The sequence below is a fragment of the Eulemur rufifrons genome, chromosome 3 (genome assembly GCF_041146395.1).
Source record: "Eulemur rufifrons isolate Redbay chromosome 3, OSU_ERuf_1, whole genome shotgun sequence".
Lineage (NCBI taxonomy): Eukaryota > Metazoa > Chordata > Mammalia > Primates > Lemuridae > Eulemur > Eulemur rufifrons.
Window position 1 is genome coordinate 81,064,739 of NC_090985.1, and position 24,956 is coordinate 81,089,694.

Genomic DNA, 24,956 nt, shown 5'->3' on the forward strand with positions numbered 1-24,956 from the left:
CCCAGTCCAGGACAAAATGCTGTGTGAGATGCGTAATTATTTCAGGCCACTAGGGTAAGCACTATTCCTGGCAACTCTGTGGGCAGTGCCATGCATGAGGGTTTCTAATTCTCTTTGGTGATTTGGTTCTGCATAAACTGAGATTTTTCCTTCAGTCTCTCAGCCAGATAAGCAGGAAAGGCCAACTCCAGTGCTGAGATAGAGACCATCAAGGTCAATTTCAGTTCCTTTTCTGTGCAGATTAGTCTACTTTTTCTCTGCTGCCTTCCTGACACCTGTCCTTATATTTTTATCTGATTATCAAATACCTAGTGAGAGAACCTTTGATGGCTTCTGATGTTCACCCAGTCATCCAAAGGCCTCTCAGCCTAAGAAATAACAGGAATACCCTACAAAGCAGTTTCCTTGAAAGGCTAACCTGAGATCTTTGGCTGTGAACTTATAAGAAGTATCTCCCATGGGTATTTTGAGGGTGACGTTGAGACTTATACTTCCTCTCACCAGAGGCAATACTGATTCAATCTGCCTATTACCAAATCTCTTAATTTTTGGCTTGGCACTGCACCTACAATATACTCAGTTATTACCTAACATAGAAAGGGAAAGGCAAATCTTGTCATTCCCATTTGGGAAATGGTGAAATCAAGGTTTAGAAGTTTAGAATTGTCTAAAGTGAATTCAATAAAGCAGTGTTGTAGCAGGAAAGTACTGTAGATCAGCTGACGCTTGTCCCTGGTTTTGTAGGTCACAGCCTCTTTGCAAGTTTAGAGCAGTGTTTTACTTACCATATTCCTCCTTGAAAACTTCTATTTACTTTCTTAAACCGTGGATACCAGTGGAGAAGTATCAAGTATACATTCCAGACACTTCTACAATATACACAGACTGAGCCATCTGCCTGTTGGGTACACAGCTCCAGGTTGAAGAATCTCTAAGGTTGTTCAGAAGAACAAATGAAGCACGAGGGGGAGCAGGTTCTAATATAAAAGTAATATCCTGTACCCCTGAAAAGGCAGATTAAAAACATCCTCATTATTACAAACAAAAAAAATAACCAACTTATTCTGCACTTTCTTCAAACTGCACTGCTCCCCTCCCCAGTAGCTTCATTAAATAAATGCAAACACATGTGCTCTGAAATGGGTAGGTGTAAAAGAACATTCTGCACAATTATATCTAGGCTGCCGAAGATTTATAGCACATGCATACATATATCTGGGGATATTAACTCATGACGACAGCTGAACATGACAAATGCAACAGTACAGAAGTTGGAATGCCGAAAAAATGCAACTACAAACCCCATGCAGACAAACACGCATACAATTGAGTTTTCCCTCAACACACACGTGGCGGCACTTACAGGAGCTTAACCACATTGAAAAACCCCAAACACAAACACCGGAGCCTCCGGCGGCCGCGCCTTCATCTACAGGCAGGGATTGTCGCGCGGCCCAGGGTACACTCGCCCTCCAACTGGCATCCCACTGCGCGAACACATGCGCGCCAACCGGTCCCCGCGCCCGCCCGCCGGGGAAGCGGCAGCTCCCGGGGCTGGGGGCAGGGCCCGGTGGAGCGGGAGCGCCGCGGGGCTGGGCCTCGGCGCCCCGGGGAGGGGACGAGGGGCGGGCACGGGGCGGTGCCCGGCTCACGTGGGCGGGCGGGAGCAGCTGAAGGTCCGCTCAGGAGCCTGGGCTGTCCTCTCGCGCGCGGCGCTGGCCGGGGCGGCGGCGGCGGCGGCGGCGGCGGCGGAGGAGGAGGAGGAGGAAGGCGGCGGTGGCGGCGGCAAAAGAGGAGGGAGGACGGGGGCGGCGTCGGACTGGAGCCGAGCGGCGGCGCGAGCTGCCCGGGGCGCTGTCGTGAGCTCGCCCGCCGGGCCCCCACCCCCGAGCTACACCCTGCCGTGCCCAGCACTGCCCGCGTCCGTGCCCCCGCGGGGAGCGCGCCGGGGCTGCCCCCCGAATGACGGGCGGAAGGTTCGACTTCGACGATGGCGGCACCTATTGCGGCGGCTGGGAGGAGGGCAAGGCGCACGGGCATGGCATCTGCACGGGGCCCAAGGGCCAGGGCGAGTACTCGGGCTCCTGGTCGCACGGCTTCGAGGTGGTCGGAGGCTACACCTGGCCCAGCGGCAACACCTACCAGGGATACTGGGCGCAGGGCAAGCGGCACGGGCTGGGGGTGGAGACGAAGGGCAAGTGGATGTACCGGGGGGAGTGGTCACATGGTTTCAAGGGGCGCTACGGGGTCCGGCAGAGCCTGTGCACCCCCGCTCGCTACGAGGGTACCTGGAGTAACGGGCTGCAGGACGGGTACGGCGTGGAGACCTACGGGGACGGAGGTGAGCGGCGTCGCAGGCGGCTCGGCCGCCCCGCGAGCTGGTGCGGTGGGCTTTGCCCAGCCTGCGGGGAAGCGGGGAGGACGCGAGGCGCACGTGTCCGGAAACCCGCCAAAACACCTGGGGAAGCTTCCCACCCACCTCCCGTGCCCTCCCTCCCCGGAGGGTGCGTTGGGACGGGACTGGTGGCGCGAGGGTTTGCGCTGACCCCGTTCTTGAAGCGGGCGGTGTGTCCACACCCGGGGAAGCGAGGCGTGAATATACCTGGCCGGCGCCAGCGCTGCACTGCCACCAAGAGGGAGCGCCGCCCGGGAGGGTTGGGCTCGAGAGAGGACGCTGTCACTTGAGCCCGTCACATTACGTTCCTGATCCCTCCCTCTCCCGGCCGGGTTTGAAATCGCCACTCTGGAGGAGTTAGAGCGAACGCCCTGGGCTTGTGAGGCCGGCGGTCTGTGCTGACCGCTCCGCGGATTGGTTTCACGTGGAGTCGTATTTCGCTTCTGGTCCTCTAGTAGCCTAAAGATAGAAGCCAGAACCCCATAACTAGGATGCTGGGGAATTACACCATATTTAGGGGTGCATTTGGAAACGTCCTAGTTATGGAAAGAGGAGAGGCCACCTGATGAAGGTGGGGTTCAGAGAGTGTAAATTCCTAGTTTTCATTCGGTTCCTTAAAGTATTGGTTTTCCATCAAAAGAATAGCAGTCCTTGCTGACCTGGAGACCTTTGTATGAATCATTAGGAAAATATTTTTGAAATGGGCAATAATGTGTACATTTTTTAAAACAATTGAAAGGTATGTTCCCGTAGCAGCTAAGTTAATAGCTACTGAGAATGGTAGTACTGAAACGCCAATTTGCATTAAGGTGTATGACCTACTAAACTATGCCCGGCTGTGAACAAAAGTCACCTGATTTTAATATTTAACAATATTTGCAAAAGAAATTGTGTATATAAATAGGACAGAAGTTCCTTTTTTTATTAGGAAAAGTATACATCATTGAAACAGGTGTCAAAACCTGATCAATTTCCTTGTATAATAAACTGAGAGATGAATGGCTTATGCTTTGGCAAAGTACATTTTCTGATAATAAACATAATCACATTTAATTGAAAAAGGTTGTAGGAGGGCGATGTCACCTTTTGGAATTAAGCAGCTCAGAGTTGGAGGATATTAAAGGGATCCAATTAAAAGTTTCTCCAGCCCACTGCAACCCCAGTTATGCCATTGCTTATATAAAAGCTTATACAATTTGTACACTTCACTTACTCAGAACATTCCGGCTATGTTTCAAATGCAAAACTACAAAATGGTAGGACTTGCTAAAAAGGACATCTTTTCATCCTACAGTATAAATAAAAGATACGGTTCTCATGGAGTAAAAGAAAAAAAAACTTTCTCTAATACTTTTCTATGGGTTATGTGAGTCCCAAGTTCCACAGTAGCTAATTAGAGCCCTTAAATGTTCTGGATGGGCATAAAGTGCCTTGGTTGACAGCCCTATAAATATGTTAGCTTGTGTGTGACCAGATTTTATTGGAGGCCCCAGCTGTACTATATAACTAAATTCCATGCTCAAAAGTGGAATGCATAATTTATTCTTTAAATATGTGCCTTATTTTATAACCTTTTAAGAAGGCCATGGATAGTTCTCTCACTTCAGTTTTGGAAGGTTAAAAATAGTCTTCTTTTAAAGTTACTACTCATTAAACAAACTCTCTTGGTTTAGAGCATTCATTATACCTAGTAATCAAAATATATATAGCACAGTAAAGGCTGTCTATGTACATGTTGTAGAAGCCCAAATAAATATCCAGGATGACTTTCTGAATAATCTGCCCTCTGTTTTAAAACGAACTTTTAAAAATTAAAAAAGTTAAAATTTGGCGTCACCATAGTACTGTGGTTTTCTTTTTCTACTCCCCCCCCCCACAAAAAAATCTAATATGCTGCAACTAGGAAGGGGAAAAAACTCTTAAAAATCAGTATTGAAAGAAAGTCTACTCTGCTACTTGATTTTCTACTTTGTCTCATATGTTCCTTCATTTCATTAGAAAGCCCTTAATCATAAAAGGGGAGTCTAAATGCAAGTGTATTATTATAACTTATTTCATACAAAAGTTTTGGCCAAAATAGGAAAATCACTTTCCTTGTCTTCACTAAAAAGCTTGTTTGTCTCCACTCTCTGTACCTCCACATGTCCATTCCTGTACGTTCTATATCGAATTCAAGTAAAATCTAATTCCATGTATTTTGTGGCAACATTAAACTGGAGGAGGAAGGAAGTAGTAATTCCATATGAGAAGTATCACTTAATTTATTGGTGATTTGTATGTGAATTGTTGTTGAAATAGAAACCCTCTGAATACATTAGTACCATACTCATGAAATCCAAGTCTAGGTGCCCAGAATTTTTTATGCAAATTCTGATCTGCTGTACTTTGTTTTTTTACCTGTCATAAAACTATTGAAAACATCTGGGAGGACACAATGTCTTGTTAACTAGACGCGTACCCATTCGTAGCATATAAACTTAAGTTTGGCAGAATGCAGTACAAATTTGACTGAAACTCATTCCTAACTGGATGTCTTCCACTGCAAGATTGTGTAGTTAAAATGGCTAGATCTAAAAAGTTAGCTCCCAAGTGAACACAACTTAAAACTGGTAAAAAAATAATTTCTATACTTGTGAAATACACATCTATATTTTAGGAATCGAGGAGCTAATTAGAACTTTATTTGAGCAGCAGGGAGAAGTTGGAACCCACCTGCTTCATAAAGAAATAGGCCCTTTTTTTCTAGGTTCATTGACTAAACTAAACCTATTTTAAATTTCAGATGAACTACTAACAGTTTGACTGTAAATTGGTTTCTAGCAATTCCATGGAGGAATTCTTTCATACACTGCGATTTAACAAAATGGGAGAGGAATGTGGCCAATGCTGTTGTTCCCCCCGCCCCTTCCCTATTTGACAGTTGAGCAGAGACTTAAACTTTCTAATTATTGCTGTTGCCTTAGACAGCTTGGATTTTCTAGCAGTACTTCTTTGGAAATTCTAAATACGAATCTTATTTTTGGAGATATCAGTTTAAGGAAACTAGCTGTTAATTTTCCTTTAGTGTTAAACATTTACCAAGATGGTATGGTTGTGTTTAAAAAGTGCAAATACTTATTGATATCAAACACCATCTCTGCAACTTGTTCCAGCAAAATTAAGTTGTCATTATATAGAAAAGTTAGAAGGATATGATTATAGTATTTATTTAACCAAAGGAAATATTAAAAATGAGGTGGTTTAGTATGTGCAAGTCAAGTTGTATAACTTTTATCCTAGAATTTATATATTATATGTATAAGCAAAGGAAAAGTCAAAAGTTGAAATTTCCTAATAATTCTATTCCCTTTCCTGTTGAGGTGGTATTATTTGGTGATGGCTGAAATTCAGTAGGAAGCTTCTTAACCTGAAATGTTTTATGTGACTGTCTTATCCTCTTGGGTTAATCCTTTTGAGAAATCTATGGTTCACCTCAGAAGTTCATAGATGTCAGGTTAAGACTTCACATCTATCCAGAATTTGACATTCACAGTACCAGAACCTCTTAGTATTTCACTGTTGCCCTGCTATTGTCTTTGTGATGTAAATATGTCAGAATTAATGGAAAGAGAAGATAGTCTTCAAATTGGTCAGACTTTTGATTTGGCGGTCATTTGGTTTTAACTTTTCAAATAATCAGTCCTTGTTAATACAGTGATATAAAACAACTAGCATTATTGTTCAGTATTTTAAAAATGTATACCACACAATAGAAATTTGTGCAGGGAAATATAAAATGCAATGTGACTGCAGGGTAGGTCTATATAATCAGAAATGGGAAAAGGTCAAGACAGAGTAATGATGTATTTTCTGTGACATTGTGAATTGTTATGAATAACACAGAAGCAATTACATTTTAAAATTTCCAGATAGCTTCTTTTAAGGGATACTATAATTTAAAATTTGCCTTTAATGAAAGGAAATGGCCTTGATTTTGAAAAGAAACTTCTAAATTCCCTAATTTAACATTCATTTCCTCCTAAGATGATTTAAAAACCTATACCAGGTTATTTTTAAAATGTCTTTGCTTATTTAGTAGAAAAACATAGAATAAATGCTTTGGATTAGAGGTTATCCTATTCCCGAAAAGGCATAATATTTGTTGAAAAAGTAATTTGGTATCAACAAAGTGTTAATGGAAACTGTCAAATATACCTTTGTTCTGAGATGAAGTCCAAAATGGTAAGAGTGGAAGGTTTCATCTGGACTTATCTCAGTTTTTCTAGGGATAAAGGGTGTGCTCTTTGTAGCCACCATAGCTGTTTACTATAAACAGTCATCAAACGCCCTCAATCCACAAACACCAATACCCACAGACCACAGGACAGGAAAGCATGAGTTTGGGAATTTTGTGTTCTCTTACAAAGTAATTCCTACCCTCAGGGTGCTTTTAGTCTGTGATGTGATTCACAGTGCAGTGGTGGAGGCTAGGAAATCTATAAAGAGAATGTAGACATTTGACAAGTAATGTGGCACAAAGCTTGACCTTTTCACTTGGAAGCACGAAAATGTTAAAGAAATCACTCATTTTTTCATTAACGGTTTACTATATTCAGGATATATATTGTTTTTGTCAAGTCACCCTTGGCTCAAAAAGGTTCACCCAAATCTAAATTTCAATCCTAAATATTTTCCCTACAAAAAAAAAAAAAACCAAACACGGGTAAAATGAACATAGACAACTTAAGACGTTCATTTGACCCATGTCCCAAGTATTCAGATCACTGATAATTTTGTCTTTGTGCTTGTTGGAATGTTATACTGACATAGACCTAAAAGTCACTTTTAGAGTTTTTCAGCTAAATTAGTAAAATTAGAATAAAATTTACAAACAGAATTCATCTTCTACAGTTGTAGTGTCTTCCTAAAAGAGGTTTCTGATGTGTTAATTTCAGGGGGGGGAGTTGTTTCCTAATGATCACTCTTTTTGTATTAGGAAAGTAGTGGTTTTCATCTGAAACATTCATATACATTTTTAAATGAAAAGCAAAAATTATCACAGACCATTGGAAAATTTTATACAATTGCATTAAAACCTTAGACCCAAAATTACAGGGCAGGGATTCACAGGTGGATGCAAAGTATCCCGTAGGGTTGACTTGGGAATGTGTGGTATGGGGATTTGACCTTGGGCCTGCCTGCCCTGCGCTCTGCGTTCTCCCAGTGCGCACAGGCTGGTTGCAGGTGATTGCACCCCTTCTGCCCCCAACTCATGCTGTGCTTTCTTGCGGTCTCTTCAAGGTACCTACCAGGGCCAGTGGGCCGGAGGCATGCGGCATGGCTATGGTGTGCGCCAGAGCGTGCCCTATGGCATGGCCACGGTGATCCGCTCCCCGCTGCGCACCTCGCTGGCCTCGCTGCGCAGCGAGCAGAGCAATGGCAGCGTGCTCCACGACGCCGCGGCCGCCGCCGACAGCCCGGCCGGCACCCGCGGGGGCTTCGTCCTCAACTTCCACGCCGATGCCGAGCTCACAGGCAAGAAGAAGGGCGGCCTCTTCCGAAGGGGCTCCCTCCTCGGAAGCATGAAACTCCGCAAGTCCGAATCCAAGTCTTCCATCTCCAGCAAGCGCAGCTCGGTCCGCAGCGACGCGGCCATGAGCAGAATTAGTTCCAGCGATGCCAACTCCACGATCAGCTTCGGCGACGTAGATTGTGATTTTTGCCCCGTGGAAGACCACGTGGACGCCACCACCACGGAGACCTACATGGGCGAGTGGAAGAATGACAAGCGCAATGGTTTTGGCGTTAGCGAGCGCTCCAATGGCATGAAATACGAAGGCGAGTGGGCAAATAACAAGAGGCATGGATATGGCTGTACCGTGTTTCCTGACGGCTCCAAGGAAGAGGGAAAATACAAAAATAATATTCTGGTCCGTGGAATAAGGAAGCAGCTTATACCAATAAGAAATACAAAAACTAGGGAGAAGGTGGACAGAGCAATTGAAGGCGCGCAAAGGGCAGCGGCCATGGCGAGAACCAAAGTGGAAATAGCAAATTCAAGGTATGTAAATATTGGGGTTTGCTGGGTCGTTCAAAACAATGTAATATCAAAAATTATGTCTATCAGTCTTCTGGTGACATCACCAAATGGGTTCTACAACTGCCAAAAAATCAAAGGTGGAAAATAAGCCTCATAGAATGAGAGTCAGAAATGTGCCTGTACTGTTCTGAAACTTTCTCTCATCAAAAAACGTTGAAGGCACATTGAGTCCCTCTTCCTGTTCTAAATTACTTTCCCTAAATTTAACAACTTGCGCATCTTCCTGAGTCCAGGAAGTTACATGTTTTAAAGAAGGACCTCTGAAACGCTGCCGCAGAGAGCCTTGTGTTTTGCGTACCAGAAAGAAAGTGTCAATCCGCGTGGAAACATACCTTGTATAGAGGTATTATACCTTTATTCTAATATTTGCGATGGAGGTGTGTACCTCTCCGCCTATAAAATTATCCTACCTTATAAAATTTAGGTTCTGCTTATTGAAGTCTTATAGGTGAAATTGGTTTTGAGACAGCCACCCAGATCTAGATACAGGAAGCATGGTAAGTTAACATGACAATCTAGCATGCAATGTTTGAAACAACAGAGCTTGTCTGCATGGGAAAGGCAAAGAGACTAAGGCTCACAAGAATCATCACATTCTATGCAGGAGAGATTAGATCATTGGTATATTAAAAGGAAAGGGGTGGAGGGAACCTGACATGGACAGATGGGACTCTCAATGTGCCAAGGTTGGAAGAAAGAAGAGCAGTGGAGAAGGGCTGGCATGAGTAGGAGAAAGCGGGCGAATAATAGATTGACAAGTGGGGTGTATGTGGGCACAGAAGGACTATATGCTTGAAGTTTTACCATTAAATAGCTGGTTTCAGGGATCCAGTAAGAGGGATAGAGAAATCTATTAGGAATGGATATCATAAGTTGGACAAAAAGGAAAAAGGGCTGGTTATAAATGGAAAATTTTATTTTTAGGCTTAAGTGGGTACTGACCGGCCATAGTATTGTGTGACTTGAGGCATAAATTTAGCTTAGAATATTAAAAATCCTGTTCTTGCTTCAGTAATACTCTCCTACAGAAGTAAACCTCCTTTTGAAACCACAAAATATTAGCATGTCTCCAGGCTTTTGTCTTAGTATCGAATTAATAAGCCCCACGTTTTTTGTTGAGCCATATGAAATTTCCGATATTTGAAGTTTTTAAATGTCCAAAAAAAAAATGGCGATTTCCTGTGGTTCAACTGAATACTTCCAGACTTCTAGAGTTCTTTTTTTTAATGTCCCTGTTAAGAAAAATAATGTAAATAGGGCTACTAAATAAAAGAGGTCACAGTTTTTGCATTGTTTTTAGATACATATTATGTTAAAAGTCCTCAAAGTTTTCATCTTTACCCCAAACTAATCCTATTTTAAAGTTAATATTTCTTATTAATAAGCACAAACTTTCATGAAGAGTCTCTCTCTCTCTCCTGTCTTCCCTACCAAGCATCTTTTATTTTAGATCACAGTTTTTGCTGATCACCAAGCATTGGATCTACTTTGCTTTTCAGTTTGCTTGTAGGTAGGGTACTTGGCATAGTTAATCTTGCTGACTAGCTTTTACAGCTAGCGATATACCTTTTATTAGGCCCTAGCCTCTAGTTTTAAATGCATGGCTTGGATTCTTCCATTTTATTTTCATCTTATAATTTAGTGATATGTTAGAGGCAGTTCAGTCTTGGCAGGTAAAAAATAAACCTGTGCAGAACACTCCAACAAATGATTTATTCTAATTATTGACTTTTATGATTAGTTTACATTGGAGGAATCTACATCACGGAAGGGGACTTAGTGACGCAAAGATGGTCTGCGATTACACTAGTGCCATAGCACTCTTACCCAAGTTCCAGCCACGTTCTCTCTGTTGAAAGTCTTTCGAAGGTAGTATTGTGTAGTTTGGGAGTACTGTATTATATGGTTCTAATCAAGAAATCTTTAGCTTAAGACCTTATATTTTTAGCCAGTTAACTACTTCATAAAGATTTCACTAAGGTATTTTTTAAAAAACATTCAATTCGCTATGCTAAGTGAAATAAGCAAGTCATTGAAAAACAAATATTGCATGAGCCCACTTAGATGACTTACCTAAAATGGTCAAACTCATAGAAACAAAGAGTAAAATGGGGGTTTCCAGGAGCTGGAGGGAGGGTGAAGTGGGGAGTTGCCATTCAACAGGTATAAAGTTTCAGTTATACAAGATGAGTAAGGTCTAGAGAGCTGCCGTGCAACACGGTGCCTATAGTTAACGATACTGTATCGTGCATTTAAAAATTTGTTAAGAGGAGTTCCCATGCTATGTGTTCTTACCACAATAAAAAAAAGTAGTTTGGATATCACAATGGACAAATTATAAATAAAAAATTCAATTAACCTTTTATATTTTACTTTCACTGTTTTAGTCCCCTTTCTAGATTCCTTGATATAATGAATACTTTATATGTAGAGCTTTGCAGCTTGTTTTTGACATTCCCTTAATAATAGTTCTGAGTTTAGAGTTCAGTCTTTCAGAACTTTTTCAAAAAATAAAGAGAAGACCTTATTAAGGTTTTGGAGATTGCCACCTGGGGGAATGGACTTCTAGCTATGTTATTGTCATAAACTGTGGTTCAGTACAATGCCAGAGTATCTGCACAGTCCTTCCTGGCCCCTCTACAGTTGCTGTTGTTAATGTTTTTAAAAATATTATTGGCCAGGTGTTGTGGCGCATGCCTGTAGTCCCAGCTACTTGGGAGGCTGAGGCAAGAGGATCGCTTGAGCCCAGGAGTTTGAGGTTGCAGTGAGCTGTGATGACACTACTGTACTCCAGCCTAGAGGACAGAGCGAGACTCTGTCTCAAAAAATAAATAAATAAAAATTAGAAAATAAAAATATTGAACATTTAAGAACACACAGTGATATTGCACCCGACCCAGTCCACTAACAGCAGAGTGAGAACTAGAAACTGAGACTCCTGGCAGCTGCTGCTGTCAACAAAGGGAGACGATCAATTAATAGTTATCAACCAGTTTGTCCACCCAATGACTGTTCTATCTCTGTTATTTCTTTGCTTTAGAGACTTCTGTTTAAGTTCCAGAGAAATGGACCTGCCTTTGTGCTATCACCCTGTTTTATCTTAGAACAAAGTCTCAAATTGGTCCTGAGGGAAAATAATTGTATCATCCAGTAATGTCTCCAGGAGACACAGAACCAACCATTTCTGTCCCAAAGATTCAAGAAACTGTGGTAGATCTGTGGACCTTTGCTTTGTTTCTCTGAAGAGGGAGTGGTGATGTTTCCCGGTAAACACACAGGAAGCTTGTTTTGAAAAGCTTATTATGAGCCCCTATTTAATTCTGATAGGTCAGGGAATATGGGGGTGACAAAACAGTTAATAGTAGATAACACAGATAGTTCATTAGCAGGTTAGCACTTAAAGAGTCAAGACCATAAGAGATGCTAATAATTTACTGGCTCCTAGAACTTTTTTTTTTTTAGGTCTCTGCTCTGATAGAAAAATTGCTATATTTGTAAGATTTAGCAAAATTTTGTTTCCCTTTTCTCTTGGTCCTGAGGGTAAAAATCATCATCTGGGATTGAGAAAGGGTCTCAACCTTGTTTTTTAAGAAATGTGGAAGAGGCAGGAGAGCAACTCTGCATATTCCAAGAAATAAGCATACCTAGTAGTTGCTGAGGCCACTCCGTGCAGTGGCTGACTTACTGTTTGTAGTCCTGGAATCCCAGCCGCTCTGCTTTGTAGATGAAGACACTCCTCTGACAGACAGATGTTGGGACTAGGAAGAACCCAGTACCCAAGCCCAGGCCTCATGGTCTTCCCTGCATCACTCTTGCCCCTGGGTAGGAACTTGGCCAATCAGACTCTCTTTTGAGTCACAGGAATGCTGTGTAGAGACATATAACTGGAATGCCCCTCATGTGCTGAATTTACTTTCTAGAAAATATTACATAATAGGCAGAATCTGTTTTGTTGGAGAATACTAAAGGTCCCCAATCTCAGATCTGGCAGGGCCACAGGAGAACATCTGGTCCAAGCCCTAACACCCAGAGGCAGAGACTGAGGCCCTGCCCAAGGTCACCCTGCTGTCTCTGTTGTTTCCATTCTGTTTCTTAGGTGTTCAGCTTTTATTCCTTTAGCTCTTACCTCTAGTAATTTCTTCAGTCTCTGTCATTTCAGTAATATTTCTCACTTGGTCAGTTTTTACCCGATCAACTCTTATCTCTAATAATTTCTTAAGTGAGATGTTGAAAAAAGTCACTGTTCCTTGAGAAAAATGTTTTAAGGAAGAGTTTTAAAGTAAGGCATTTGGTTGAGATAGCTAATAAGTGACCCGTACGGAACCCCGCTTGCGTGGAAATGAACAGATCGCTTAGGAACGGGTGCAGGGAAAAAAACAAAAACAAAACAGAGCTTTGTATGATCTGAGCCTGAGAAGAAATAATTATCATGAGGATGCAAGATTTATGGTAACAGGGATGGGAGAGAGCCGGCCTAAATCACAAGCTTGTACTTCTGGCTTTGTTGTGTCAGACAGATAAGAAGACAGACTGTCAAGTGAGAGAGTTAGCAGGTGAGTTGGTAGTAACGGTTCCATTCTGCAGACTCTCGATGACTCTGCAGCAGCCTCGCTGGCATGTGCCCAGGTAGAATCCCAGCACTGCTGTGGAGGGTCAGTGGTCAGGGCAGGCCAGCCAGTCGTGTGAGACGGGGCTGCTGCTCTTGCCAACCTCTCCCTGACCATTAGTGCCACTGCAGGTGACAACAGGTAGCATAAGAGGGAGTCCTCTCCTGCCCAGCCCAGAACTAGAGATTGGACTCCATGTTTGCTAGTTTTAGATTTAAATATTAAGATGATATATAATATTCCTGTAGGGTTTTTAAAAACTACTCCCCATACTTTTCTTTAAAAAAGGATGTATTACAGTTTCATACCACTCTCCCTGCCTCCTCCATGCTCAGAGTGGTTCAGCCACGCCAGCTTCCCTTGGGAGGAAGGTCTTGGCTCTTCCCTTCCCTCTGCCTGGCACCTTTGCCTGGCTCGCTGCTTAGTCCTCACTCAGGTTTGAGCATAAAGTCTCTTCTTCATGGCAGGTTTCCTTGACTCCACTCCCCCCCTACCCTGCTTCTATCCCCCTCAATCTAAATTAATTCCCCCCACCAGTCTAAATTGTGATTGTGTTTCAGAATATTCGTTGAATATCTCTCTCTCTCTCTCCAACTGGACTGGGAAAGATGGACTGACCCCGAAGGCAGCTTTACTCACTTTTGTAAACCCAGCAGTGAGCTTGGATCAGGGCACGTTAGTAAGTGCTCTAGTAAATACTTGATGAATGAGTGAGTTAACTGCTCACAACTTAGGGTATGAACACTGCCAGTGCTTCTAATTTCATTTTGCTGGGCATTTAAAAAACTACAGTTTTAAGGATGGAAACTGAGTTCTAATAATTCACCATGCTATAGTCTGACAGTGGTCAAGGATGTGTAGAAAATGCAAGTGTGTGCCGCAGTACCCTTTCCCTTAGTGAAGTCAACAGGGAATGTGAGCTTCAAGTTAAGCCAAACTGTTATCTCCATTCTTGCAGGTATTAAGCTGGTTCAGTGACACATACAAAGGATTCCCTTACAGATAAGGAAACTCCAGGAAGTCAACTTATATTAACCCTAATAACAGTGGCTCAGCCTACATGTTCACCATCACCAAAACATGTACTAAGTGAGAACATGAGAGCTCATTGTCTTTTAAAAATCTAAGTTTGCTGAATGTTCAGCTGTCTTTGTTTCCTTTTGAAAGTTTTTTCTTGTCCTGCCACTTTTAAAGTTCAAGTCATTTTTCTTAGGCTCAGATAATATTATTCAATTTACCACATAAAGCTGGCAGGGATAGATAGAATAGCCCTTCACAAGACTGTTTGACTTGATTCATACTTCATTTATTAGTAATTAAAACCCAAAGTCAACCATGAGTCAGTGCACATTATGGTTCCAAATTAAACTGACTACTACTGATTTTAGGAAAAAGTGCGTTCTCTGCCAAGTTATTGTGAAGGGCCAACACTTTGAAATTCTTCAATTCTGTTGGGCAAAAGGATACACTTTCTCTTCTGCAAATCAAAATGAATAGTTTATACACTGTATTTCTTTTCTGTAATGATAATGGTTGTATTATATTTTTTAAAAGCAATTTTAGATTACCTTTTCCATGGAGTCTTTTGTTTCTTCTACTCAGTCTCTGGTTAATTGTCACTTACCAGCACAAGTAATTTTTGCAGGAAGAAGAAATTCTTCTGATGCCTTGTAAGTCGTTTTAATGAAGAGGTGGTTAAACAAGTAAAGAAATTTTAGGGAAAAACCAACTAAAAATGTGGGAATTTACAGCTAAGGAGAGCATTGGTTATTTTCTTTAATTGCACTGCCTGTTCTTCCATATCTGCACCTTGGCTCCCTGTCACCCTTTCCAACTGTCACAACCAGCGCTTCTAAGAACAAATTCCAGAGACTTGGTCAAAACACTCAGACGCTGAAGCTGGAAAGTTACAGTGAACAAGGGCTAGTGTTTGCCTTACCCTTCTCGCAGGTGGTTTTGAGGACTGAATGAGAGAGTGGGTGTCACAGGGCTTCGTAAACCGTAAGTCACTACATACCCTTAAGGTTTAGGAAAATGTTCTGATCCTAGAAATACCATTTTCAGAAGTGAAAGTTGATGAAAGACTCAAGAAGCCAGACTAGGATAGAGGTAAAAATGGAGTGAGGAAGGCAGGCTTGGGAAGCACAAATGGGGATAAGTTGAAAGGAAAGGAGTTAAATCCACCAAGCCTGACCACCTGTGCATGGATGTGAGCATGCATCAAAAGTCAGCCCATTTCCAGCCTCAGATCTGTGCAAAGTCAACAGGCAATTTTATTTTTTAAGACTGAAAAAAAGGGAGCAAGGAAATGGCATTTGTATTTATATCAAGCTATGCCAGGGTACTGTTCTGAAGACAATATTGGATTAATCATATTGTTTTAAGTATATTAGTAGGTCACCATCCTCCTTTTATATTTTATATTATTATCCTTTGTATTATAATATTTGTATTGCGCCTACAATTTTCAAATACACATTTCTCCTCTTTACCAAAGAATGCTCGTTCCCCATGGGTGAAAGCAAGGAGCCTGCTCTAACTTCTTCCATTTTTCTATGGGCTGTTTAAAGAAAGACATGCTTCTCCGTTTCAGGGGGCCCAGGAGCATTCACTGAGAATTCTGTCCGTGTGGGTGTGCAGAGGGAGCAGCTGAAACCAGAAAGATGACCTAGGTGTCAGCTCTGTCCTGCCCCAAGCAAGGGGTTAGGCGTGGATATAATAGCACTCAGAGGTGTAACTTCGGAAGACAGAAAAACTCCTACAGTCAGCTCCTGTCCTTTGACCCTGATGCTGTGTCACTCACAATGTAACAGGCCATGACACATAACATGAGAACACATTGTGTCATGGCAACCTTGTAAAAACCTCTTTAGGGTATCTTGTTTCTGAAGATCCTTCTTTGAAAAACACTTCATCCAGCCCTCCAAAGTCCACACCCATTCAGAGATATTGATGTGGGTGTCTATTTTAATGACTAACAAATAGGTTCAAGCAAACACAAATTTCATGAAAATTAGTCTTAGGCCATAATAAATGGGAGAGTCACACAGTTATCCAGACTTGTAAGCCATTAAAAACATATTTTTTAAAATTTCAATCATGTAGGCATGGCCCTGCACTTTGATTAAACAGCAAGGGCGAGGAGAAGGTGCTCTGTGTGGTGTGAATGGGATACGAGATGATATTCAATTCTGTAGTGATCTACTTAGTGAAAACTGGTATTGAAGACTGGGAAAAACAAAAACAAAAAGCCCAGGGTGATGATAAGCCAGGTTCTAGGGGCACATCTTGACTTACCTTGTCTTAACTAGAAATCTGAGCTTGCTTAATACAAATTTCAATAGCTTCCATCTCTTTTAGCTCTGAAATATGCTTTCTCGATAGTTTAAATATGAAGAATGAAAGCAGCAGCCTCTTCTTAGCATAGCTTCATTTGTAATGAACCCCTCCCCCACTATTACATATTCTGGAAAGCCCCCCAAAATGTGATTGTGTTCATATTCTGTCCCATACACTCCCTCTGAATTTCAGCTTTGACCTGGAGAAAGTCTGTGTTTAGGCAAGTGGCCGAGTTCTGTGGCCATGCTAACCAAGCGGGCAGACTCCCCCAAGCAGCAGCTGCCAGGCGGCCAAGCACCCCGCTCAAAACTTTCCATTATGGATTAAGCTGACTCTGCCAATCTCACTTTACTCAAGACACCAAACTGGATGCTTGCAAGACTAGTGCCTTGCAAATCTTTGAGATGCTTTTCTTATTATAGATGAAATATGAACATTGTGTTTAGGAACAGGATCCAACAAATGCCAAAGGTATTTATGTAAGTCATTCAGCTTTAGTACAACGGCCTCTTGAGAATAAAATCAAATCAGCTTTTAATAATTTTTGCCCTTCTATTTTAGTTGGTGTTTCACATTTATTTGTATAATATGCTAAATTCAAAATAATCTTCTTTCTCAGAAATTTAATTAATATGTAAGGAATCAAGATTGCCTCCAAAATAGTACAACTCTTTGAAGTCAATCTTCTTAGGACTTCCATGTGGGCCAAAAGAAACTTACTTAAGCCAAATAAAATACATTAATTCACTTTCTAGCACTTTTAAAACAGTAGATTGTCAGGGGTGAACAAATAAGTTTATTATATTTGTGTTAATTTTTGAAAACTTGTAAATAAGGTAAAAAATTTTGAATTTTACTATATTGAGTTAATCGAATTTTGATCTCTGGTGCTCGGTCTAGAAGTCTGTTTAGTTTTTTATATTTGTGTGGGAGCTTTTCTGAATTAGTATTTCAAGATTTCATACATTTACTTCTACCCAGTAAGGAAGGGTTTGAGATACCCCAGGGAACTCACTAGTCAAAACATGTTGCAGCGATATCCCACAGAAGCCAGCAATTTGGGGTTCAAGGATGAGAGTGGAGTAGCATCAGATGATGGGGCTCTACCCACCACCCCTCCACCCCTGGCCACTTGTTCCCCAGCCCCTTCCTGCTCAGCTCAGTGATTTGAAAATCAGTTGCACGGTGGACTAATAGGTTGCTTTGTAAAGACCCACGTGCCCTGGAAGGGGTGGTAGCTTTAGCCCTCGTCTGTCGTCAGCACACTAATTAACGCTTTGGTTAACTAGAAAAGGCAAAGGGTAGCCCAGCTAATTTTATGAGGTTCAGTTCTAATTTTAATCATTCTTTGTTATATGAATCGATTACCTACCATGTAAATACAAAATCATGATTAAGAACTAGTCCTTTCCTTCCTGGAGTCTGGTTGGAATAGATGAAAAAGTAGGTCGGCACCTTGCTTAGGTAGCGCATAGGAGGGGCTTAACCGTGGCCTGAGACTGGAGGCAGGATTCCGCAGGGGGCATCCAGGATGAGACCCACAGGGGGTGTGGGTGTTTTCCAGAAGAAGATGGAGGACAGGGCAAAGGACAGTGGCCCACGTGTATTAGTGGTATGGTAAAATGTGCAACATGGTTGGTAAAGAGCAGGCTGGGGGAGGGGGTTGTTGAGAGATAAACAACCTTACACCTATAAGGGGAAGGGGGAGTTTGGACATTATCCCAAGGATAGGGGAAAGGTATCAATAGGTCTTAGAAGAATTACATGATCATATTTGAAAGATCACTCTGGCTGCAGTGGTATAGGGATTGGGGAGCGTAAGGGACAGAAAACTGGAGACACTAAACAGTCATCTGCTAACTAGTGATCTAGGCAAGAGTCTGTGGGTCAGGCCAAGCAGTGGCAGTGGGGACAGAAGGAAGCGAATGTATGTTTGAGTCTCCCAAGCAGACTCAGAACTTAACAGCTGGTTGAATAAGTGTAGTAAACCTAGAAAAGGAAGAGTCAGAGTGACTCCTGAGTTCCTGGCCTACCTGACTCAATGGGTGGTGGTACCAATTATTCAGACGCCAGCCAGGAAGGGACAGGTTTAGGGGAAAAGATGAGTTTGGATTTTTGACTTCTTGAATTTTGAGATGGTAGCTCAAAAGAGAACTGGGAAGATGGGCCTGGAACTCCGATTTGCACTGTACCTACAGAGCTCAGATCCAAACCCTGAAAAACAAAGACATTTATGGGGCATGCAGAGAAAAGGAAATTCTGTGTGAGAGGAGAGACAGCTCTTTTAAAGAAGTACAAGTAAAGCAATTCTCCCCTTAAGTGACTAGGACTGTGTTGCCTTGTGACAACACAATCCAGGTATCAGGATTTCTGTTCTTGCATTTGTGAAATTGTGCTTTCTAAGATTTGTGCTCAAGTGACCTATCCAGTGAGCAAGATCTGTTGCACTGTTTTGTTTTGTTTTGTTTTTTTTTCTTGGCAACATACTAGAACAAAATACCACTCTCACAAATTGTTATGCTAAAGGAACATCATTTGGTAAACATTTATTTAGTGCCAGCTCTGTCTAAACAGGGCACTCGGCCCTGGGAATACAGAGATGAATAGGAAACACAACCTGTCGTGAAAAGCAAATACCCCGCCGGTTCTCACTCCCTTGTGCAGCTGGCAGGTGCTGTGGGGCTGCAGGTTGGAGGGACCCACTGGGAGGCACCTGACCCAGCCTGAGTGAGTTCGCCACAGACACTTCCTGGGGGCTCTGCACAGCAGTGCTCTCCGTCTGAATGCCTTCACCCCCACCCCAGCCCCCTCTGTACCCTAGCTTCTGTTGGTCATTTGTGGTTACACTCAAGGTCCATGGCAGATGTGGACTAAATTAAGAAACCTAACAAAAATGACTCCTCAAATAAGTAGTTTTGCCCTTGATAATAGGAATGCTATCCGTAGAACGTACATAACATATATACATATATATGAATTTTATAATGCAAGAGGGAAAATGACTGAGGGTTTCTTTAAAAAGTTTAGAGAATTAGTTTTTGCATAGTGTCCATAAGATAATGATTTTGGGTGGTAGTGGGATCTTATTAGCTATTTGGATACAGAGACATCAAAGGTAACTGTTTGCAGTAAATTAATGTTTTGGCAGTGTTTCCAGTTAAGGAAACAGTGTAGACACTGCTGCTAAGTGTTTCCCCCAAGTGTATTATGCTCTAGTGCACGTGTCCCGCCCCTTCTGGTCTGTGGATAGAAATTTGGGTGATACCTTTTGGCTACCTACAGACCCAACAGGTCTTGAGTGGTTACCTCGTGCCTGGACCTGTGGCGTGAACTTGGCATCTGTCTTCTCTTGTCCATGCAGCCCTGTGAGTCGGTAGGAAACCGAGGCATGGAAAGGTCACAAAGCAAGTACACAACAGAACCAGGGTGGGTCCCAGGCAGCAGAACATCAGAGCCCAGGCCCTGCACCTCCACTGGGATTTGAGAATTGGGGTAGGAATTTTTTTTTCTTGAACTCATGTACTCTCCTTAGGCTGATAGAAGATCTATCTAGGAGCAGTGTTACTTAGTCATAGACTTCATTTTGCCACTGTTTCATTTAACAGACATCATTCATTTATCAGCCACAAATCTTAGGGGCCAGACAAACATAAACAGTTAATGTCAACATAATATGGTAAATTCTAAGAAAAAACTAGGAAAATGCAAAAGAGGAAGGAACCCTGAGCACAATGAGGCTGAGCCTGCGCTGTGAAGAGTGAGGGGAGATGATGCAGGAAACGAAGGTGGCAAAGGTGGTGCCGATGGAGGAAGAGCCTGAGCGAAGATGCAGTGGAATAAGGGTGTGTGGTGTGAGTTCCTGCAGGCAGCTGGGCGGTGGAGAACACTTTCCCCAGGAGGAATCCGTCCACCCCCTGCAGCAGATCACAAGGGGTGCTTAAAAATTCCTAGTCTTCCACCCAGCCGTGAGTTCACATTTCTTTAGACGAGGGCTAGAAGCTTGCGTTTTACAAAGTTCCCAGGTTATTCTCAGGAACACTGAAGTCTGGTAAGTGGAGATGGGATATGATAGGAAATAAGATCTCGAAGATGTGGGAGTCGAATTTTCTACTGTTGACTTCTGGGTGTCTTCGAAGGGGTTTGAGCAGGAAGCCATTGCCTTTGAGATGGATGGTCTGACTGCTTTGTGGAAGGGAATTTAAGAGGGGCCAGGATGGGAGGCCTGGTCTGTCGAGGGAAGTGATAAAGACCTTGGTCAAGGGCAGGGATGGGAGAGACACAAGGGATAAAATTAGCAGGACATGATGGACTGGAAGTTGTGGATAAGGAACAGAGGCAAGTCTAAGATGTTGTGTGGCTGATCCTCTGGTGCTCCTATTAAGATAAGTGAAAAGGCTCATTCATTCCCAGTATATGGACGATTTATTTCAAGTATATGAAAGAATCTCTCTGGGTCTCTTTCTCATCAGTAAAACACATGTGAGGAAGTAGGAAACTAGACCAGATTGTCCCAGAGAACCTAAGTCTGGGCCTCCACTGCCATGTGAATTCTCCTCCGTTTTGCCTGTTTTTAAACCTGATTTCACAAAACACTGCCAGTAATATCTCATAGAAATTATTCAGTTAGTAAATGTCATGAAACATCACCAACCTTTTCCAACCCAAATTTGTCCTCAATCAGAAGATGGTGGATTGAAAGGAAAAAAACATCCTACTGTGTCCTTTTAGGAACAAGATTATAGTTAGGAACATCTAACTAAAATTAAAATCGTTTTGAAGTACCCATAAGCGTTCTAGGAGCACAACTTGCATACCGATCATTCTTGTTCGTTTCAGAAGTATTATTAAATACTTACACACTTCATACTGTGCTGGACCTGAAGGGAGAAAGGGGAAGCATGAGCCGAACCGCTCCCCAAGTTTAGAGTCAGGTGGAGATAACATGTGCACATAGGAAGTAGTTAAAAAATTACACACAGCCATTCAGTCCGTCAGCTGTTCGTTTATTAGAGCTTGGCCGCCTCATTCCATAAAGGTTTCAAAGTTTACATAAATGTCAAAATGGTTAGTCTTCTAGGAATGAAAAAGGAATAGATTGAATTGTTTTATAAAGCAGTTCCAAAGACCTCTTTACTTGGCCATATATCCTAGTGATACTTTTCTGTTTTTTCATGCGACCCTATGAATTTAACAGTGAAAGCATTTTGAAAAATTATTATTCTTTTCACTAGATCAGAATAACTTTCAACCCATTGTTGGGTTTATTGAAATCTGATTCTAGGGTGAGCAGACAGTCACTAATGTTCACAATGAAAACAAAGGTAAGAAGAGCATTTTTCATTTTTTTTTTTAACTTTAGACTCTTCAATAATGTGTTAATTTTATGGTATTAAAGTTCAGTTACTAAGCTTCATTGTTTAAAAGTTTTCTTTAAATTACAGTTGCTATATTTGTAACAGTTACAGAGATGCCACGCTGTATTCAATGCCCAATGATAAGATCTTAAAGACATTTCAAGGGAAATAGAAGGCATAAGCCAACAAAGGAAAGAAAGTGCCCGTTCCCCATAAACAGTGTCTATGTAAACATGCATTTGTAGCCCTAGAAAAATGCCAATGCCAAGGAAAAAAAGGGAGAATAATTAGATGGCATGATTGCCTGGTACGATTGGTGTGTCTGGTGCCAGGTGGAGTTGTCCTAGAATGACTTCATAAAGAATTGTTCCTTGGACCACATTTTGAAGGGAAACTAAGGCATATTTGTCACAGAAGCAGATGGAGGTTTTGCCAGGAGAGGGGATGAGGAGCCCTGGTGATGACTCACACCCTGAAGAGAAGGAAACGCCCTCATATCAAAGGCAGTGTAAAGATCGCCAGTGCTCATTATCTGTGGGCAATATTGTCTTTGTGGTTTGCTAAAGTAGGTCTTGATTTTAGCTTCAAGATTAATCGCCTCTTGGTGTTCTGGGTTCATATTCCCTCATGACTCCCATTACTAATGCAAGCAGAAAGCAAGGATCTTTCATACACAAACAGCTCCCTCTTGCTCTCGTCCTACCACTAGGAAAAATGTGATCCAAAAAGATAAGTTTGTCGAGAACCGTAGCACTGGTACTCTTAAAATTTCTGAAAATTAGTGCTGTTGGTCTGTAGCAAAGCATTAAAAAAAAGAAAATTAGGGAAGGTAGGAATCTAGAGATGCTGGATACAAGCCTACTGTCAGATTTATACTCTGGAGCCTCAGCCTAGAAGTCTTACAATTGTGTGTGCAAAAATGTACTCAAAACCCTTCTGGATTTTGCACCACCCTGTTAGTGTGTATAATCTGAGACTCAGTGTTTTGCATTGCAGCAGCGTAGAGCACAGCTGAGTCATGGCAAGAGAAGAGGACAATTAGATAAGGGATGCCTTACTATTCAAGGATCTTAAAAGCACTAATCAGGTGTTATGCAACACACAAGTGGAAACCTTTTCAGAGTTCTGAGGAAGCTAGTAACATGAGCAAAACAACATCTGAGCAGAATGATTTTAGCTAGCATGCTCAAGGTGAATTGCAAGCAGCAGAAGTTGGGACAGGACCATCAAGGACATGAATAAATCCATCCAGGCATAAAGAACTGGATCCTTGACATTTATAAAGGAAAACTCATCTTGTATTCAACTGGTTGTTTACAAGGGAGTTAATGCTTTGAGGATGTGTGTATAGGTAGCTAAGAGCACAAGTGGCATCATGAAGAATGATGGAGACATTTTAGAGAGGAGAAAAATGAATGTTTCGATGTATGGCCATTCAGGGTAGAACAAGACAAAAAGATACTGTGTAAGAAATGAGATTGTGAAAAGAAAAGTACTTTGAAGCCTTGAGCATTTAAGAGCTTCCCAAAGAAATGAAAAAAGATTTGTGTTGTCATTTATAACAACAGTTGTTAGGAAAGTGAGGAGAGGGGGCTGGGTAGAGAAATCCCCAAGGAAGAGGCAAAGCATTAGACTATGATAAGACAAGTTGCTAAACAAGGTTTGATTGTGGTTATAAATGTAATTTCTCTATTTGCATAATTCCCTCATCTAACATCAAATTAGCAAATCCTTTTAACTTAAGTTGTAATAAGAGTTGCCATCACACTGTCTAGATAGTTAGCCATATAGTAGTCAAAGCTGTAATTAACTCTTCATGCTGCCTGTTGGTTTTGACTAAGTCCAAGAATGAAATTCCTATCTGTGACTTTCTTTGCCTTACAAAAGGCATTTTTCATTTTTTTTATTATTTGTGTGCAAAATGGAACAAGAGAATGAGCACATGGCTTATATGAAGATACTTGTCTGACCTGTTAAACAGAGTGTGAAAATTTTGCAGTGGCAAATTTCAGGCCCCAAACCCTATGGTCTGGGGCTGTACCTCTAGGAGGACGTCACTAGGCATTTTAACCACATGGAGTAGACAGGACAAAGAAGTGAATTAGGAGTCCTGGAAAGCACACTCAAGTTCAGCGTAGGGACAAAACCAAGGGGAGCTCAAGGTCTGTTTTTTGTTTATGTTCCGAAGTACCGTCTACGTCTTTTCTTTCCCTGGTTCGTGCTCAAACTCATCGCACGTTTACTTTGTTCGGCCTCCCTCTCTGGGTTATAATAGAGAATCCACACAGGCTCTGAGGTTGTCCTGGAGCACAGTCCAGCCTTCCTGCAAATCCTTGGTGGTGCCGGTCCCTGCCGAGGGCTCTTGGCTCATCTGAGTCTGATCAACCCCCTCCTGCAAGGAAACAGGCAGCTGTGGGTGTGCTCTATGAGGTACAGGGCTCTCTGTTGGGCAGTCTAGCCTTTCCATTAAGAAAATACTAGTTATATGAATATTCTGCTCCAATCAACCAACTGTTTTTCTTACTGCTCATACAACAGGAAACTCTGAAAAGTTTTTACTGAATGGTGAACATATTAGTCAAAATATAAAATTGTTTATGTCATATACTCCTCCAGTATAAATGTCTCTTAGAAAATCATGGATTATTGCATTGAGTTATGCTTTACACTTTTGTCTATATGTAGGCTTTGAATCAGGCGGAGATGTAAAAGTTTAAGTTTTCAAGCCATGGAGGTTAAGAAGGAATTTCTTGGATGTATTAATTAGCTTGATTTAATCATTCCACAATGTTTATGTATATCAAAGCATCACATTGTACATCATAAATATATACAATTTTTATTTGTCAGTTATACCTTAAGCTAAGAAGGGGGGAAGAGAAAGGGATTTCTTGGTAGGACAAACAAAATGTTAGGCAAGTTGATATTTTTGCAGGCCCTGCACAAAGGAGATATAAAGACCTTTAAGAACTTAAAATGGGCTGTGCATAATGGATTTTCTCATGACATCTTCAGAAATTTTTCCCCTTAATTTTTCTGTTCCTCCTTACCCCATCCAGTGCATCTCTAAAATTAGTTTGAAATTCTGCTCACTTAAACTCTAAATAATTTTTAGAAGTCTGAATAAATGCTGAACTAATGAGCTGTAATGCCAGATAGAGTTACTAAAAGGTTTTCCTAAT

General features: G+C 41.8%; 1 protein-coding gene across 4 annotated transcripts in view; it reads left to right on the top strand.

Annotated features, from left to right (window-relative positions):
- The first annotated feature begins 1,700 nt into the window (after positions 1 to 1,700).
- JPH1 (junctophilin 1) overlaps positions 1,701 to 24,956 on the top strand; it is a 75,101-nt gene continuing 51,845 nt past the window's right edge. For 2 of the 4 annotated variants that reach the window (XM_069466346.1, XM_069466348.1), the window contains exons 1-2: positions 1,701 to 2,341; positions 7,676 to 8,435. In XM_069466346.1, the coding sequence (XP_069322447.1) occupies positions 1,963 to 2,341; positions 7,676 to 8,435 (1,139 nt within the window). In that variant the 5' untranslated portion in view covers positions 1,701 to 1,962. The remainder of the gene's footprint in view (positions 2,342 to 7,675; positions 8,436 to 24,956) is intronic. The other 2 variants (XM_069466347.1, XM_069466349.1) reach the window with 1 other exon arrangement.